The sequence below is a fragment of the Pan troglodytes genome, chromosome 6, assembly GCF_028858775.2.
Source record: "Pan troglodytes isolate AG18354 chromosome 6, NHGRI_mPanTro3-v2.0_pri, whole genome shotgun sequence".
Classification (NCBI taxonomy): Eukaryota; Metazoa; Chordata; class Mammalia; order Primates; family Hominidae; genus Pan; species Pan troglodytes.
This window is the reverse complement of record NC_072404.2, coordinates 18,479,375-18,498,058: the sequence shown is the minus strand read 5'-3', so window position 1 is coordinate 18,498,058 and position 18,684 is coordinate 18,479,375. Positions and strand designations below refer to the sequence as shown.

General features: G+C 37.6%; 1 protein-coding gene across 2 annotated transcripts in view; it reads right to left on the bottom strand.

The window, feature by feature from the left end:
* Positions 1-16,082: 16,082 nt before the first annotated feature.
* The window catches only part of SCIN (scinderin), an 82,994-nt gene continuing 80,392 nt past the window's right edge, over positions 16,083-18,684 (bottom strand). Inside the window, exons 15-17 of one of the 2 annotated variants that reach the window (XM_016945600.4) lie at positions 18,215-18,374; positions 17,786-17,846; positions 16,083-17,093 (exon numbers count right to left, since the gene is read on the bottom strand). In XM_016945600.4, the coding sequence (XP_016801089.2) occupies positions 17,818-17,846; positions 18,215-18,374 (189 nt within the window). In that variant the 3' untranslated portion in view covers positions 16,083-17,093; positions 17,786-17,817. The remainder of the gene's footprint in view (positions 17,094-17,785; positions 17,847-18,214; positions 18,375-18,684) is intronic. The other variant, XM_527671.8, reaches the window with a different exon arrangement.

Below are 18,684 nucleotides of genomic sequence, written 5' to 3'. Positions count from 1 at the left end.
AAGCAAAACAAGCTTTCAGGGAAGATTCAAGATAGGAGTGGTAAGTGCGCCCTCTTTAGGTTGTGCAGGATCAAAGGAAGAATCAAACAGGACTGCAGATCTCATACTTTCTACCACTAGTTCCAAACTGGGCAATTGATAAGCGTTTAGAAAAGATTTATAGAATGAATAAATGAGCAAATTAAGTGTGCCTTAGAATCTTTGTGCCTCATTTTTCTTACTGGGTTGTTCTGGGGAGAATGAATGAAGTTGCTTTAGCTGTAATATGTTAGATAAAATAGTACTTTATTGATACATGATTACTTTTACTTTTTAGGTTTCTGAAGATCACAGAACTTAACTAAAACAACATATTTGTCATAAGCAGTTAAGATTTAAGCATTACTCTAGACTACGGAATTCTTTTTGGTGTAAAGCAGGTAAACTGAGTAGTGATGCAGCATAGTTTCTGATCTAGTGAAGAGAAAGATAAAATCGCTGGCTATCTGCAAGTAATTTAATGACCAAACTGAGATCTAAATTTGACACTTGAAAAAAAAATTAGAATTTCTCTAAAAACCAACATATGTTAAATAAATGAATGCAAGGCAGTTAGTTTACAGGGTTTTTTTTTAGTTTTTCGCATTTATCAATTATCCTCAAAACTGTCCTCTAGGGAAAGCAAGATCTGTGCGATTTACCATTATTTTATAAATGAGGAAACTGAGGCTTAGTTAGGTTAAGAGATTTACTTGCTGAAGATTACTAAACTAGTAATTTTTGGATCTGTAACTTGGCTTACTTCAGGTAAAAGCTCTGTCCTGATTACACACTGACCCGCTTTGGGATGTGGAATGCAGGTAACTCATCATGAGTCAAGGAAGGAAGAAGATTCTTTCAGAAAGTTTCAACTATGACAGATGAGGGCAGAAAAAAAAATATGGAAGGTCAATATATTCTTGTTTTGAAAGTACATTTCCTGTTTTTAGCACAATTATCCCTTAGTATGCTTCATTTATCATAAAGATGTAATGTTAAAGGATTAATAACTAACAGTCTGGAATCTTTGAGAATCAGCAGCAAATTGATGACATACTCAATCCAGAAGAATGTTATGGTCTTAAGGCATCCAGATGTAGTTTCAAAATCAGGGAATGAAATAAAGTCTAAAGTTTAACACTCACAAGAGAAATAACTGATGTTGGGGACTGTCGTGCTATCTTCTATTTAAAGAGAACTGCCTAGTAGTAGAAAATGTGATTATCTTTTTTTTTTTTTTTTTTTTTTTGTGAGACACCGTTTGGCTCTGTCGCCCAGGCTGGAGTGTAGTGGCGCAATCTCAGCTCACTGCAACTTCTGCCTCCTGGGTTCAAGCAATTGCTTTGCCTCAGCCTCCTGAGTAGCTGGGACTACAGGCGCGCACTGCCATGCCCGGCTAATTTTTGTTTGTGTTTTAGTAGAGACAGGGTTTCACCGTGTTGCCCAGGCTGGTTTCCAACACGTGAGCTCAGGCAATCTGCCCACCTTGGTCTCCCAGAGTGCTAGGATTACAGGTGTGAGCCAACACACCTGGCCAAAAATGGGATTATCTTAATGCCCCATGTGATCACCAAATATTAAACCTATATGAGTCTTTGTATTTTCCTTAGAACAGCAACTCTCTATGACATAAATTGAAAATGTGTTTGGTGGCTCATTTAAATTCAGAGTCAATGTGATTCTTCAGAAACTTTAAAGATTAAATGAGCCTGAGAGACTGATAAATCACTTCTGTTGTAAATAATATCTTAAGACATTAGATAGAAAGGTTGTACAAAGCCAGATTTTCAAACATTTCAGTAATTCTGCAATTAAACTTTTCTCTAAGGTGTCCTGGTACTAAGTACAATAAGACAAGGGCATGTTTCAGGAAAAATCTGAAATATTAGGAAGTTATGTGTGTAATTTGTGTGTTGAACGATTACAAAGATAAGTGGTGTTTAATTTGAAATCCTGCTATATAGACAATAGTTTATGTTCTAGACTAAAAAACAGAACTCAATCCTACTGTTTTTGTCTCACACTGGAAATAAACTTATTTTATTCTAAAGCAGAGGTATAGGGAAAGTACAAATGATTCACCAAAATATCTTGGGATGACTACAGATCTGTGTGTTTGTGTGTGTATGTGTGTGTGTATCAAAATCAGATCATAATAATGGTTGCTAAACTATTAGTATCAGAAGACCAGTTTAAAATGTATCTTATATCTAAGAGAAAAATTTTAATTCTTAGTTTTATTTATTTGCATATACAAGTGGTAAACACCTGGAAAAGATTAAGAATTTTGTATATTTTATTAAAAATGGAAATTATGAATGATAGGCATGGTTAATATTTTCTGCTTTCTGTTACTAAATAGACTTCCCATTTATTAAGAGGTTATAGGAGCACATTGAATTAACTCATAACACAGGAAAGAAAGGCAGGCTATAATTGGATCTTTTGAACTTCATGTACAACTTATAATCTTACAAAATATCATTATATGTAATAAAGCAAAATTCCTATTTAAAGAAATGATTTTTTTTTTTTAAGAGATGGGGTCTTGCCATATTCCCCAGGCTAGTCTTGAACTCCTAGCCTCAAGAAATCCTTCCACTTTGGCCTCCCAAAGTGCTGAAATTACAAGTGTGAGCCACTGCGTCTGGCTGGAGAAATGGATATTAAAATCAGGCTTTAAAAAATCAATTATTGTGGTGTCTCACACCTGTAATCCTAGCATTTTGAGAGGCCAGGTGGGTGGATCACTTGAGGTCAGAAGTTCGAAACCAGCTGGGCCAACATGGTGAAACTCCATCTCTACAAAAAATACAAAAAAATTATCCCAGTGTGGTGGAGGGTGCCTGTAATCCCAGCTACTCGGGAGGCTGAAGCAGGAGAATTGCTTGAACCCAGGAGGCAGAGGTTGCAGTGAGCCAAGATCATGCCACTGCACTGCAGCCTGGGCGACACAGCAAGACTCCATCTCAAAAAAAAAAAAAAAATTATCATTTAAAATTTTAGATTATAAACTATAATTTCTAAACAGTTTAAAAATTTTCTTTGTTTAGATTTTACTCAAATATTAAGGAGTATTAAATATATAAATTCAAACTTTTTATGAATTCCAAGAATATAAAATTATTTCGATGGCTAAAAAATTATGTGCAAAGCTAACGGGAATATAAAATGGTACAGTCACTTTGGAAAATTTTCTGATGGTTCCTCAAAAGGTTAAACATAGATTTGCCATATAAACCAGTAATTCCATTCCTATGTACATACCTAAGAGAAATAAAAACGTATTATATTAGTCCGTTTTCACACTGCTATAAGTAAATACGTGAGACTGGGCTATTTATAAGAAAAGAAGTTTAATTGGCTCATGGTTCTGCAGGCTGTATGGGAAGAATAGCAGCTTTTGCCTCTGGGGAGGCCTCAGGAAGCTTGCAATCATGGTGGAAGGCAAAGGGAGAGCCAGCACTTTACATAGCTGAAGCAGGAGGAAGAGAGAGGGGGAAGGTGCTACACACTTTTAAACAACCAGATCTTGTGAGAACTCACTCACCAACATGAGAAAGGCACGGAGGGGATGGTGCTAAACTATTCATGAGAACTCCACCCCCGTGAATCAACCACCTCCCCCAGGCCCCACTTCCAACATTGAGGATTACAATTGCACATGTGATTTGAGTGGGGACATAGAGCCAAACCATATCACATATGTCCACACAAAAGTTTGTATATGAAAGTTCATAGCACCATCATTCGTAATAGCCCAAAAGTGGAAACAATCCAAATGTTTCACTGAGGAATGAATCAGCTGAGGAATGAATAAACAAAATGTAGTGTATCCATACAAAGTCATATTATTTGGCAATAAAAAGAAGTGAAATACTGATGCATGCTATAACATGGCTGATGCTTGGAAACATTATGCTAAGTGAAAGGAAGTCACAAAGGATCAAATGTTGTATGATTCTATATCATATGTATGTATGACTCCATATAAATATTGTATGATTCCATATATACACATATATATGGATGTCTGGTATAGGCAAATCCATAGAGACAGAAAATCTATTAATGGTTGCCCAGGGCTGGGAAGGAGGAGAGTTAAGAAAAAATGGGAAGTGACTGCTAATGGGTGTGAACTTTCTTTTTAGTGTACTAAAAATATTCTAAGACTGATTTTGATGATACTTACACAATTCTGTGAATACACCAAAAATCACTGAACTGGGGGGAAGAAAAGCAAAAGCAATCTCTCAAAACTAAATGGCTTCTATCGGTAAACCATGTTTCTTTAAAAAGACTTGCACACTTGCCCATGTACAAGGAGTTTTAAATCTAGCACATGTCTACAGGTTAAAAAAATTTGCAATACTCTAGCTCCTCAGGATGTATATGTAGGCTATTATCCATGTCATGTTTAGGAGAACTGAATTTTGATTGAATTCATTACAGTTTTTTTACTTCAAAGGAAAAAGATCATCAGGCTTCAATAGATCTCACTAAGTTTTTGCATCAAAATATCCAGTTATCTGAAGAGTAAGATTTGCTGACTTGCAAACAATTAGCATATACTAACTGATTATCTCCTGTGTCATATGCAAGACTTCACAAAACAACAGAATGCCTTTGAGGGGTTCAATTTAGGTTAGGATTGTGTCCACTATGTTTTCACGTCACAAATAATTCCATTCCAAATAAAGTAGAAAAATTGCACTGCTACAACATCAAAGAAGAGAACTAAACAAAGATTAAGCAAAGGTATTTGGCAACCCATTGTGCCAGCACATGGAAACACAAGTCTCCACTTTGGCAGCTGTGTTTGTATACATTCCAGTCCAGGCTGAACATTAGGACTCCTTACTAAACTGAACACCATGTGACTGGTGAAGCTTCAGCATAAACACAGACAGTGTTATGTATATGGATTCACTTTGCAACCTGATATTTATGTCATGTAAATTAAATATGCATTTGTACAAAGATTGAATATATCAATACATATGCACAATATTTAGAGACTGCCTTCTTGCCAGCACTGTACTAGACTGGAGAATTATAAACACATGACTATATCCTAGCTATTTATAAAAACATGCAAAATAAATACAATACGTTTTCAATCATTGTCATCATGTATCTCACCACATATTATTTTTCTTCATAATTTTAACCCTAAACACACTACAAATTATTTAATTAATACATAGGAACACTAAAATTTAAATTTGCTTTTTTTCCTTTGTGCTTTTTCTATACACATGATTCTAAGTAAGTTAAAAGGGCCCAGACTTCTCTTTTTCCATCCTAATGATCTCTGATAACAAATCATTTCACATGTAGAAGGGAGAAAATGTTGTTGGCCTTTTCTTAAATTTTTGATGTTTCCAAAATTATTTGCGAAAGCCACTTTGGGGACTCTTCTGAGGTTGTGGAACTTTCTGCTTTATCCACTAATGTCCTGGAACCACAGCCTTCATTGAGGTCAGAATTATAAGTGACTATATGGAAAGATCTTTTTTTTTTTTTTTTTTTTTCCTCAAGAAACCCTCAAATCCAACACTCTGGTCTGCGTGTATATGTCAGGGCTCCTAGCTGCCAACAAATGAAATCAGTTCTGGTTAGTTAAGCAGAAAGTAATCTTAAAAAGATGTTAGGGAACCCTCTGAATCTGCTCGGGGGCCAGAGAGCCAGGCTTAGAGCCTGCACAGTCAAGAACAAAGTTCTAACTTAACCATTGATTAACTGCCAGCAAAGACAGACCTGCAGCCATTGTTGGGCAATGCCACCATAGACTCATACTTCTCAGGATGAGCCCTGGACAAGACTGCCACAGCCTCAGCCATGGGCACCTCCACAAACTGGGCACATCCACCACTGTCCTCATCAAAGTAGATCCCACGGTGCCATTGTCCCTGGCTCCAAATTTAAGCCTGATATGCTTGCATTTGACAGGTGGTATTTAGGCCCCATGCTTGTGCCCCCCCAACCCTCATCACTAACTGCAAGGACAGATGGGAACGCTGGCTTCTAGGTTCTCTGTAGGAGATGGGCTGTCAAAAAGTAGAGAAAATGTTGGCCAAAGAGTTGGATGACATAACAGTCTAAAATATTCAACGAAATATGTAAAATCCCACATTGCTTTTTAGGTTACTTAGCTTATTTGTGAGCAATATCTTTCCTTGCACTGAGAACATAACTTCTAAGATAGATGGAGAGGATGGGAGAAGGGGGTTTGAATTAACGATTCTTTCCCAACCATGTTATTCCCTGACTCAAAATTCTTCTATCTATTTATTTTCTTATGTGTAAATTTCAGCAACATAGAATTTCAACTCCTGGAGTATAAGATTTTATAATAAATTTTGTGGTAGAAAATTTGAAAAAGAGAAAATAGGGCAATTGAAAATCTGGCCAAAGAGGCAATGTGTCTCTGCCTTCTTTATGGGCCTGGAATGCTGCTGGAAGTAACTTAATTATCCACCCATAATAATTGAAACTTTTACAAAGCCATGGTTATAAAACACATCTGGGCTCTCATCACCTGCCACCCCACCCCACCTTGCTTCCACATTTTTCTTTCTTTTGAAATATCCTTCTCTCCGTACTGGTTATCTTAAATCTTTTCTATGTGCCTCGTGTTCGAATACACCATGTCCTTTCTCACTCTGTAGATAATCATACCTCCCCAAACTTTGTGGCACCATTCTTTTCTCCGGTGACACTGGAAGTGAAGAGCCATCGGCCTGAGGCTAATCTTGCTCCAGTGCCTAGATCTATCTACCCCTACTTTTTCTCAGTACCTACCATCTCTTATTTAACTTTATGCTGTGCTCTGAAACTTTACATTTGTACTAGTTATTTCCCTGCAGTATGTAAATATTTTCAAGGCTTTTGCATTCTTAAAAAATCTGCAACCCCAGATCCTGCTGTACTTACTGAGCTTTCCATTGCCATGACTGCCAAACTTCTTCAAGAGTGTTTCCTGTACTAGCTTTTTCTGTTAACTCCTTTTCCTGAATCCAACGAATATTTCTGGGATTTTTATCTTCCTTGAATATGCAGCAGCTTTGACAATACTGACACCTTCTCTTTTTCCTGGATTTCTTTTTTTTTTTTTGAGATGGAGTTTCGCTCTTGTTGCTGAAGCTGGAGTGCAATGGTGCGATCTCGGCTCGCTGCAACCTCTGCCTCCCGGGTTCAAGTGATTCTCCTGCCTCAGCCTCCCGAGTAGCTGGGATTACAGGCATGTGCCACCATGCCTGGCTAATTTTGTATTTTTAGTAGAGATGGAGTTTCACCATGTTGGTCAGGCTGGTCTTGAACTCCCGACCTCAGGTGATCCACCCGCCTCGGCCTCCGAAAGTGCTGGGATTACAGGTGTGAGCCACCACACTCTGCTCTTTTTCCTGGATTTCTTTGATGCCTCAGTCTTTTCCTTCTCCCCTCCTCCCTCGTCCTCTTCCTCTCAGGCTCCTTTGCAGATTTTATTTTCCGTATTGTTTATCTGTCTGAGATCATTTGGACTGCTACAACAGAATATTATAAACTGGTTGGCTTATAAACAACAGAAATTGATTTCTCACAGTTCTGGAGGCTGGGACATCCAAGTCAAGGTGCTGGCAAATTCAGTATCTGCTGAGGGCCCACTTCCTGGTTTATAGACTACTGTCTTCTCCCTGTAACTTCAGATGGTGGAAGAAGTGACAGGTCTCTTCTCTCTCAGACTCCTTTTATAAGGGCATTCTAAAGGGTTAAAGTCAAGGATGTATATCGCTCAATGATTTCTTACAAAGTGAGAACCCCCTAGATCTCTGCAGTGTTGTATTTTTGGGACTTGTGTATATGTGTGTATTCTATTTTATGTGGGTTTTTTTTTTTTTTTTACAATGAACATGTGCATGGGTTGAATTATGCCTCTAAAATGATTTGTCCATGTCCTAATTATCAAAAACCAAATATGTCCTCATTTAAAAAAAGGATTTTTTCAATGTCATTAAATTAACAGTTTTGAGCTAAGATCATCCTGGATTAACTGAGTGGGCCCTAAATCCAATCACAAGTATCTTTACAAGAGAAGACACAGTGAAAAAGGACATAAAGGAGTCAGAGATTGGAGTTATGATGCCACAAACCAAGGAATGCCTGGAACCACCAGAATCTGAAACAAGGAAGAACTCTCTCCTAGAGCCTTTGTAGGGAGCATGATCCTAAAGACACCTTGATTTTGAACTTCTGGCCTCCAGAACTGTGACAGAATAAATTTCTGTTGTTTTAGACTACCAAGTTTGTTAGGACATTCCTGGGGAAATAATACAGCATGTATAATCGTTATGACAGCAATAAAGTAAATATTATTAATTTACAAGATTTGCAGTCCTCCCCCTCCCCCTACCTTCTAAGGAGGCAAGCAGCCTTTGCCAGCTGAGCAAGCTTCTGATTGTTGTTTTGTCCTTGATCACGTCGAAGGGTAGAATTGAGCTGAAAGCTGAGGATTAAACTCTGATTTTTTTTTAATCTTGCCCAAATTCCTATCTAAGGGGTCTGGGGAGTCATGCCCTCAGATGGGTTTTATTTTACCCTATATACCATGATTTACTTTCCAGCCTGACTCTGGCATAACATTACGAGACAAAGAAGAAAATCAAAATATTTTACCCCAAAACATGTTTCTTTGCCATATTTTGAAATGGCCCTGCAAAGCTGTTCTTTATGGGGGAAAATTTGTATCTGTAAAGAATCTCTATTAACATAGCTAGATCTTTTTTTTCCACACCCTCCCACTCCTAAAGAGATTAAGATCTGAATAGGAATCATTTGTCATCTAATGTCTCTAAGGGCAGCCACTTCAGAAGAACTTTGGTCTCCACGATCTTTATCTTAACTTGAACATTCCCTTTCTATCAATCCCAGGTCTTTAGACAAACTCAACCAATTGTCAACCAGAAAAGATTTAAATTCACCGATAGCCAGGAAGCCCCGCCGCTTTGAGTTGTTCCACCTTACTGGACCAAACCAATGTATTTCTTAAATGTATTTGATTGATGTCTCATGCCTCTCTAAAAATGTATACAACCAAGCTGCTCTGGGACCACCTTGGGCACATGTTCTCAGGACTTCTCGAGGGCTGTGTCACGGGCCATCATCACTCATATTTGGCTCAGAATAAATCTCTTCATATATTTTAAAGAGTTTAACTCTTTTCGTCGACAAAGCCTAGGATAATGAGGTTGGGATATGAATGAAGAAAAACGTTAGAAAAATGAGCAGCTTCAGGAAAGAACAGAAGATCTGGGGGAAGGCTTGCTCTGGGTTATAGCCCCAGTGGCCAATTTACCAGAGAGTAAAAGATGAGGCCCAAACATGACAATATCTCTGCTCTGACGTTTTGATTTTGTTAATTTTCATTTGATATCAATGAGTGAAGCCAGCATGAGCATCAAATACCCATATGCAACAATCTACATAACTGAAAACTCCAAGGCCACATGTGGTGTGTCATGCATGTCCGTGTGAAGAAGACCACCAAACAGGATTTGTGGGAGCAACAAGGCTGTTTATTTCACCTGGGTACAGGCAGCCTGAGTCTGAAAAGAGAGTCAGCAAAGGGTGGTGGGATTATCATTAGTTCTTACAGGTTTTGGGATAGGCGGTGGAGTTAGGAGAAATGTTTTGCAGGCAGGGGGTGGATCTCACAAAGTACATTCTCAAGGGTGGGAAGAATTACAAAGAACCTTCTTAAGGGTGGGGGAGATTACAAAGTACATTGATCATTTAGGATGGGGCAGAAACACATCACAATGGTGGAATGTCATCAGTTAAGGCTATTTTCACTACTTTTGTGGATCTTCAATTGCTTCAGGCCATCTGGATGTATATGTGCAGGTCACAGGGGATATGATGGCTTAGCTTGGGCTCAGAGGCCTGACATGGTGTACTCTGTGTAAAGTGGGGAGCTAGTTATTTTGCATAGGGCAGTCCATGGTCAGGATTTGCCACTGTGCCATTTTAGCCAGCCACTGTGGCTCTTTCAAGACACTAAATATGGCTCAGACTAGGGACAGTGATTTGCACTGTTTACCTGTGATATCTGTCTCTGGGTTAAATATGGTATATAAGTTATGTACGCCATTTTCTTCCCCTGGATGACCATGGATATACTTATCCTGCAACTTATTTCCTTCATTAATATAAAGCCATCATGGTGGCTTTAGATATCCATGCCAAAATGGCACATGTTTGGAAGACTCTTTATCCCAACTGCAGGCATCACCAGTTAAGGGAATCTCCTGCTTTCATGGACAAATCTAGCTACCTGATTTCTGGCTTCTGGTTTTTGAAGGTGCTGTTCAAATACAGCCAAGTCTGTATTTACCTGTCTATTGTTTACCAGCTCATAGAGACATAGATTAAGTCCATAGACAAATGGGTGGTAAATGGTGCTTTTAAAAAACATAAATAGGGCTGGGTGCGGTGGCTCATGCCTGTAATCCCAGCACTTTGGAAGGCAGAGGAGGGTGGATCACAAGTTCAGGAGTGCAAGACCAGCCTGGCCAACATGGCAAAACTCCGTCTCTACTTAAAAATACAAAAAATTAGTCAGGTGTGGTGGCGGGCGCCTGTAATCCCAGCTACTCAGGAGGCTGAGGCAGGAGAATCGCTTGAACACGGGAGGCAGAGGTTGCAGTGAGCAGAGATTGTGCCACTGTACTCCAGCCTGGGTGACAGTGCAAGACTCCATCTCAAAACAAAACAAAACAAAAACAAACAACAACAACAAAAAACATAAATAGTGGTGTCATTGCCTACTTTCACCCCTCTGAATTTGTATGCTGAAAAATACAATAGCCATTCAAAACACTATACATTCTACAGTAATTACAATTTCTACTCGTAATATTCCATGAGTTGCCCAACTTTACTGATAAACTCTAATGCTATCTGTATCTAAAATAAACGATAGGATGTATATTATTACCTTGAGGACTCCTTCCCACAGCAGAGGGTGCAGCCCCAAGCTAGAGAGGAAAATCATACAAGAGAGTCTTGCCATCACCTTTCTGTACAACCAGGTTCCCCAAGCACCTGGCTCCTTCAAAATAATGGAGATAATCAAACAACATCAGTTGCCTCCCTTTCTTGTTTCATTGTATCCTCTGAACTCTGCCATAAACTCCATTATGCATGCCAAAACTCTAAAATGTGGAACAACATTGTTTCTCAGAAGGTATTGTGTTACTGAAGAATCCAGGCTCAGGTTCCTTGGAAAGGGAATGCGTTAGGAGAGATTTTCACCTACATAGCATCTTTGGTGTGTCAATACTCCGGTGAAACCCTGCCCACATTCACCTCTTCCTTTGACCTTTCTAAGGAGTTAAGGGCCCTGCTCTATCATTCTCACTACTATTCCAGTTAAAGCTCATCAGTTCCCCGGGAGGTGAGATCTGGCAAAATATATTCCATCTAAGGATCACAAGCTAATGACAATGTCAAATAATTAGGAAAACTCAAATTTGCTTATTCTTGTTTACTATTTACCTAGAAGTTGGCGTTAGTCAGAATGATTTGGATAACATCAACATTAGTTTTATTTCATGAATTATTAAAACCTTAGATTGAGTCACAGTGAACTTGCAGGGATATTTTAATTCAGTATTGTTTGCAAACAGCACAGAAATAATGGAAAACAATTTATGATGAGACATTTTTAGTAAAGGTGTCATTTTTATTATAATAACATTAAAAATAATCTCTCTAAATAAGATGGAGTTTGTCATGTTAACTAAATTAAAGCATCAATTTTTTATAGGCAACAGGAAATATGACTACTGAATTCTTATTCCTATATTAGAAGAAAAGTATATTAGAAATTATCATTCCGAAGAAATGGAGACATGATGAAATGCATGCAAATGCCATAGTCAATTATAAACTAGAAATAACATCTTAATAAGGGACTGATGTTGTCAAATAATACTTGGCTGCTTTTCACATCAATATGAAAAAGAGAGAAACAACACAGGCTGCAAAGGCCCAAGGGAAAATAATACCTCTGATTTGTCTTCCACTGATTGCATTATACAAGGAAATTGCTAAACAATATCTTTGTTTTTTTGTCAATGCAAATATATATATATATATATATATATATATACACACATATATAAAACTTAAAAATTCGTGTCCAGATGCGGTGGCTCATGCCTGTAATCCCAGCATATTGGGAGGCCAAGGCAGGTGGATTTCCTGAGTCTAGGAGTTCAAGACCAGCCTGGACAACATGGCAAAACCCCATCTCTACAAAGAATTAGCTGGGCGTGGTGGCATGCACCTATAGTCCCAGCTCCTGGGGAGACTGAGGTGGGAGGATTGCTTGAACCCAGGAGGCAGAGGTTGCAGTGAGCAGAGATCGCTACTGTACTCCAGCCAGGGCAACAGAGTGAGAACCTATCTCAAAAAAAAAAAAAAAAAAATCATATTATATCCTTTAGTACACATATGTATGCATTTTTGTTGGGTATACACCATGGAGTGGGATTTCTGGATTATAGGATATGTGTATGTTCATTTTAGTAGAAAATACAAAAACTGTTCAAACCCATTGTATCAATTTATACGTCCCCAGTAGTGGATGTAAGCTCCAGTTTCACTATATCCTCTCCTGTATTTTTACTTGGCATTACCAAGTAAAATATTTGATTTTAGTCATTTCCTAATGAATATTAAAGTTGAGCCACTTTTTACAGGTTTTTTTTTTTTTTCTTCCCCCGAGACGGAGACTCTCACCGTCACGCAGGCTGGAGTACAGTGGCGCGATCTCGTTCGCTCCAACCTCCGCCTCCCGGGTTCAAGCGATTCTCCTGCCTCAGCCTCCCGAGTAGCTAGGATTACAGGCGCCCGCCACTACGCCCAGCTAATTTTTTGTATTTTTAGTAGAGACGGGGTTTCACTATGTTGGTCAGGCTGGTCTCGGACTCCTGGCCTCGTGATCCAACCGCCTTGGCCTCTCAAAGTACTGGGATTACAGGCGTCAGCCACTGTGCCCGGCCTTTTTACAGGTTTAATGGCTACTTTTCTATCAGTTTTTGTGAAGTGCATTTATAAGCCAGTTTTTTCTCTGAGTTGTCCGTTTTATCCAAGAGCAAGAACACGGAATGAATGATAATTCTACATATGCGGGGCATTTGTAGGCTTTTAAATTCAAGTTCAGTTCAAATGAATTAGGTTTAAAATAAATGTTTAAAATAAATAAATTAGGTTTAAAATAAATAAATTAGGTTTAAAATAAATTAGGTTTAAAAGAAAATAAAATAAGTGTTTTGCTTTCAGTTCAAAGTAATTACTTACTTTTTCAGCAGAAGGGCTTGTGTCACTACACAACAGTATAAATTCACAGTATATAGCTTTGGAGAATGATTGGGACAAGAATTGCTTGATGACTGAATAATGAATTAAGTGGACAGATATTTTATGTTTATAGTGTGCTCCTAATCATTACTGGAGGCCAAAACATTGTTCAAAATACAATGTGAAGGCCATTCTCTTTACCAGAACTGCTAGAAATAAGTGGTGGGAAATATTATTTGATGAGCTATCTAAGACGAGATGAGAACACTGAGGATTGTGCTTGAGAAGATACAGAGGATCTAAATGGCTCACCAAGGCTCTCCGGCACCAAGAGGTAAATGCAGGACCTCTGTTTGACTGAGTTGAGTATGAATTTCTTGAATCAGAGAGAAAAGATGAGGCTGACCTCTACTAACAGTAGGCTTCCTGCGTCTTTCTGTTCTTTCTTTCTTCTGATTAAATATTAGATAAATATGCCAATATATTGGTTTGAAGAGACACAAGCATATTAACTTGCTAGGGAACACCTGTATCTCTTTCTCCACATGTACCCAGTCTAATGTGTTTGGTTTTAGATTAGTACATACGTTTGGCAAATATATAATATTTTTTGTGTATGTTTACAAAAGTAATACTGTGCTATGGATCAAAAAGTTTTGACCAGTTTATACATCTATTAACAGTGTATGGGTGAACCTGTAACCCTACATTTTGATGACCACTAACATTTTAATATTTTAACATTTGCTAATCTGGTAGATAGATAAAAGTATGATTATTTTATTGTGAATTTATTTAAGAGTGTCTTAGAACACTTTTCATTATTTACTGGTCATTTTCATTCTTTTCTGTGAACTTCTATTCATGTCTTTTGGCCATTTTTCCATTGGGTTGTTGACTCATTGATTTGTAAGAGTTTCTTTTCAGTGAAAGGAATTCCTTATGTAGCTATAACATTAGCTGTATGTATTACATATTAATTTCTAAGTTACTCATCTGTTTTGGGTACTAGATACAGTTGATTTATCATATCTGTGGGTTCTACATCTGCGGATCAAAACTATTTGGGGAAAAACAATAAAATAATACAACAATACAAAAGTAATGCAAATTAAAAAACCAATATAGTATAACAACTGTTTACACAGCGTTTACACTGTATTAGGTATTATAAGTAACGCAGAGATGACTTAGAGTATACAGGAGAATGGTATAGGTTTTATGCAAATACTACGCCGTTTTATATAAGGGACTTGAGCATTCAAGGATGTTGGTATCCATGGGGGTCCTCGAGCCAGTCTCCCGTGGATACTGAAGAAAAACTGTATATCATATTTTCATGTAGTGAATGTATCGTATTTTTAATTTTATGCTTCATGAGTACATGCATCTTTGCCATGATGCATTCAGAAATTATGCTTATGTTCTTCTCTTTCCATCCTTTGGGCAGGTTAAAACCCTGCAACAGAACTGAATAATCATTTTAGGCTCTTAGCAACTTTTATTCTGTCTTATCATCTTGCTGCTGATCTCATTTTTGATAATGCCATTCAATAAATATTAACTGAGACCCTACTATATGCCTCGGCCTGTGCTATAAATTGGAGATGAGAAAAACCACTGGCTAAACTAGAGAAACATCGTCAAATACAGTGTACCCTAAGCCACTCACCTTGCCCTTTACTAATTTTGTGAAAAAGTACTACTTATTAAATCATTTTATTCTCATCATCCTTCAAAAAATATTCAGCTTGACCCAGAAGATATTTATAAATATTTTTAAAAATTATTTTTCACTCAATTACATTCCTAGAAATGTTAAATGTCTACTTACATCATTTTTGTTGCATGCAGGACTAGTGCTATATTTATTAGTACAGGTTACACTGCCATAGCAACAAAACGCCTTTTTAGGTAAATTTTCCTTTAGGCAAATGTTAGAATTGGGTCACATGGTCATAATCAAGTTGAAGTAAGGCTGAGAAATCTCATGCCTGCCTGGACGGCCACATTATCTGCTAAAATATCAGTGAATTCTATGATTAAAAGAAAATAGAGATATTCTATACTAAGGGACAGCAGCTTCTACCATAGTCCATTTGTGTGGTAAGTCAGTTGTCTCTTTAGTTTTTTCATTCCACATGAAGGATGAGAAAAATTCATGTGGGATGAATTGTTGGACCCTACATTGTTCATCCTTTAGGACCCAACAGTTCTGAGCTTTTGGCTAAGAATCTAGAATCTCTACATGAGGCAAAGTTCTTTCCATGGGTTCTAACGTAGCTTCTTCTTTTTCAATGACCTATATAGATTAGTAGATAATGTAATTGCCACTCAGTGTATCAGTATATACTGATATACAATGGTATATTGGAAATAAAATAGAATGAAATAATAGAATAGAATAGAATGGAATGGAATAGAATCAGGGTAACTGCGATAAAAATTATTACTTGGAAAAGGGAAGAATGGAAAACATAAAAACTCACTTTTCTGTAGCTTTGCTGAAATCTTGCAGGACAAAAATTGCTAAGATTCTCTAGTGGCTACCTGCCAGTAAGTAACTTGATATCGTTAACTTACTTGAACTTGGCTCTGCTCCCTGGGATACTCCCCTGTGCATTGTCTTTTTGATCTCCTGTGATATTAAACATGTACTGTACATGTACATGTATCTATCTAAGTGGATAACAATACAATTCATTTTGTCATGAAAGAGCTGTGTTTTCAAAGGCTTTTAATAAGGTTAAAAAAAAGATAAAATTCCTCTTAGAAAATAACAATTAGCAGTTAATGGCACCAAAGTCACATTGACTAAAGAAGGAAAATAGCAACCAATTGTTAAAGCCACCTTAACATAAACCTTATTGCAAGTATACACATCTTTTGAACACAATCTATAGAAAAGAGAATAATTTCCAAGGCATTACAACTTTTTCTCTGGCATGTTAAAAAACAACTCTGACTAATGGCTAATGCATTATAAAATTTCCTATCTGACAAATATTTCTAGATTATGCATAGTATTTTACTTTTGAAAGGTCATAAAAAAGATATAAATCAGTTTCCCTAAGAGCTAATACTGGCCCATAACGAAAGTTTCCTTCAGGTTATTTTAATGTATTAACGTAAGAAAACTCCAGTTGAAGAAGAATTTCAAGCCAAAACTAAGCATTAAAAAATAGGCATTTGGTTGAGGTTAATTTTTTTTTTTTTTTGAGACAGAGTCTCTGTTGCCCAGGCTGGAGTGTGGTGGCACAATCCTGGCTCACTGCAACCTCAGCCTTCTGGGTTCAAGCAATTTTCCTGTCTCAGCCTTCCAAGTAGCAGGGACTACAGGCGTGCACCACCACGCCCAGCTAATTTTTTTGTATTTTTAGTAGAGGCGGGGTTTCGCCATGTTGGCCAGGCTGGTCTCGAAATCCTAACCCCAGTGATCTGCCTACCTCATCCTCCCAAAGTGCTGGGATTACAGGTGTGAGCCACCGTGCCCAGCCTTAATTTTCAAAAGACAAATAAGCAAAAAGCTTTTCCCGTTCCTCTCCCAAAACAGCAATGAGATAACTGCCTTGTAATGTTTGTTTGCTTTTTACAAATACCAATTTACCACTTGCTGGAATCCCAGCCCAGGAACCAGCCTGTGAATGTGGGTGGCTCATGGCCCTGTTTTATGATGACAATTGGTGTCCTCTTGTCTCTTCCAGAAGGGTCTGTCTCAAGGTACATTTTGGCTAAAAAGAGTTGTAAAGACATATAAATTCAGTTAGTTTGGGTTAAACTAAAATAACTGCAGATTGAAAATTCTTCGAATAAAAGTAATAAATTAAATTTCCAGAAGAACAAATAAATATTGACCACATTGAAAATGAAAATTCTTCGAATACAATTCTTCAAATCAAAGTAATAAATTAAATTTCCATTGACCAGGTAGACAAATACAATCTCTTTTTGATTTCTCTCATCTGCCATGAAAGGCAACATGTGAATCTCATTAATGCCTGAAAGAATTCCAAGTTTTATGGAATTGTCCTTGTGGCATAATTATTGTTATACGTTTCAGTAAAAGGAAAATTGTGCCAGAAAGAACAGCATAGTCAAAAGGAAGTTTAAAAAATCTGGCTTATCGCAGTCATGGAGGTTTTACTCTTATAATAAAACAAGGGTTGCAATGAATTTAAGTTTTTCAGATTAAATTGATATAATTCTATTCTAGATTAGATAACAAAACATATTTTTTTCTTGTGCCCATTTGGAAATTCTCCAGTTCAAAAAATCCCATTACTCTTTAGTTTTGAGGAGGAATGCTAAGCTACTTCTTGATTTTGAAATGTATTTTTGTAAGACATGGTGGCAAAGAGCAAGTCAGACACTCGGTCATAATGGTGCCCGGTTACTGCTATAATTGTCCATCGATTGAGCTTACCAGACTTCAGAGATTCTTTTTTCTCAACTTCATTAGCATCTTTGCCAATCCAAATAAATATCTGAAAAATGAAACAATAACAATATGTATGATTTCTGGGATGTTGACTCAGTGCTAGGCCCTATGTAAAGTGCTTCACACACACATTGCTCATTCAATCTTTACAATATCCGCAGAAGTTAGGGACGTGGGGGTGGTGGCCCAGAGAGGTACCATCACTTTCCCAGTGTTCACACTCATCAAGAGACACCTAAATCTACATCCAGCCTGTTTCACTTCAGATTTCACACTTGGATATTTTATGTTTACATGGTATTTTCTAGTTTGTAAAGTGATCTTTCACAAAAAAAACAGATTGTCTGGGTGGACTTTTTTTTTCATCCACCCCCTAGGGTGTGACAGCAGTCGAAGGAAACCAAAATATTTCACCTCCGAATACACTTCTTTGACATATTTCGAGATGGCTGTTCAGAGGACTTGCAAACAGAAATAGCTCTGCAAAGCTGCCTTTTGTAGGGGAAGATCTGCATCTGTAGAGAATCTGCAGTGGTGCAGCCGGACTTTCTCTGAGGCCCTCCCTTTTCGGGATCTAGGGAAGATTAACTGAGAGTATCACACTCTTAAAGGTCTGAAAGAAACATTTACCATCTATACTTTATGTGAGATTTTACCCATAACAAGACCATCTTTCCTAGCCAGGCCTCTTCTCTCCCTTCCATAACCAGTTTTGCCATCCTGCAATCCCCCATTCTTTCTGTAACTTCAAAATGGTAGAAAAGCATCAACCATCCAGCCATTTATTTAGTTCTTGCATTCTGTATGACTCCTGTGAACATTAATATATTTGTATGCCTTTTCTCCTACTAATCTGCCCTTTATCAACTGATTTTTATGTGAAC